Genomic DNA, 781 nt, shown 5'->3' on the forward strand with positions numbered 1-781 from the left:
GCGCTCACTGCACCCGCCCCCCTCCAGAGGCTGCACGTGGGAGGCCAGGCGGTGGACAGGGGGCGGCCTACCTGCACGGCCCCGATGGCGATGACGCAAACACAGAACAGGAAGATGCCCAGTGGCACCTCCGGGAAGGCCATCATCAAGGAAAACTGCAGCCAAAACACAAAGCAGGTCCAGAGTCCAGGCCATGAGCCTCTTGGTCTGGGCGGGGGGCCGGGACCCTGGGCCGTCCCCAGGAGGACAGCAAGCCCATCGGAGACTTGGCCCTTAGAGCTGAGACAGGCCCCTCCCTGATGCGCAGCCCTGCACTCAGCACTGTTCTGTCAGGTGCAGAGGGAGAGGCGGGCGGGTGGGGAGCCACACACTGGGCATGGGCTGGGGGCCGGGCGGGAGCTGGGAGAACCAGTAAGCGGGGAGGGGGCGCCCCCATTGGCCTGGGAGGCCCAGGCACCTCTCTGCCTTGCAGGCCGCTAGGGCCCCTGGGGCGTCCCTCCTTCACCTGCCTGCATACCCAGGTGCCCCCTCCCAGGCAGCATGCCTGCCGGCCCACAGCCTCCTCTCCTCCTTGCCTGCACCCCCACTGGGCTGAGGTCCTGAGGAGGGAGCTTCTTGGGTCCCGAGTCCTCTCGCCAGGCGAGGGCAGGCTGGACCCCGAGGGGGGGGCTCAGTGAGGCCTGGAAGCGGCCAGTACTCACCGTGTAGGGCAGGAAGGTGATGGTCATCATGCAGGCCTGGGCAGGGGCGGGAGTCAGGAGGGAGGAGGGTGTGGGCAGGG

General features: G+C 68.6%; 1 protein-coding gene across 1 annotated transcript in view; it reads right to left on the reverse strand.

Annotated features, from left to right (window-relative positions):
- TMEM175 (transmembrane protein 175) overlaps window positions 1–781 on the reverse strand; it is a 15,844-nt gene that overhangs the window by 7,645 nt on the left and 7,418 nt on the right. Inside the window, exons 6-7 of the mRNA XM_006771449.2 lie at window positions 702–737; window positions 72–155 (exon numbers count right to left, since the gene is read on the reverse strand). Of these exons, the coding sequence (XP_006771512.2) occupies window positions 72–155; window positions 702–737 (120 nt within the window). The remainder of the gene's footprint in view (window positions 1–71; window positions 156–701; window positions 738–781) is intronic.

Source organism: Myotis davidii, unplaced genomic scaffold (genome assembly GCF_000327345.1).
Source record: "Myotis davidii unplaced genomic scaffold, ASM32734v1 scaffold665, whole genome shotgun sequence".
Classification (NCBI taxonomy): domain Eukaryota; kingdom Metazoa; phylum Chordata; class Mammalia; order Chiroptera; family Vespertilionidae; genus Myotis; species Myotis davidii.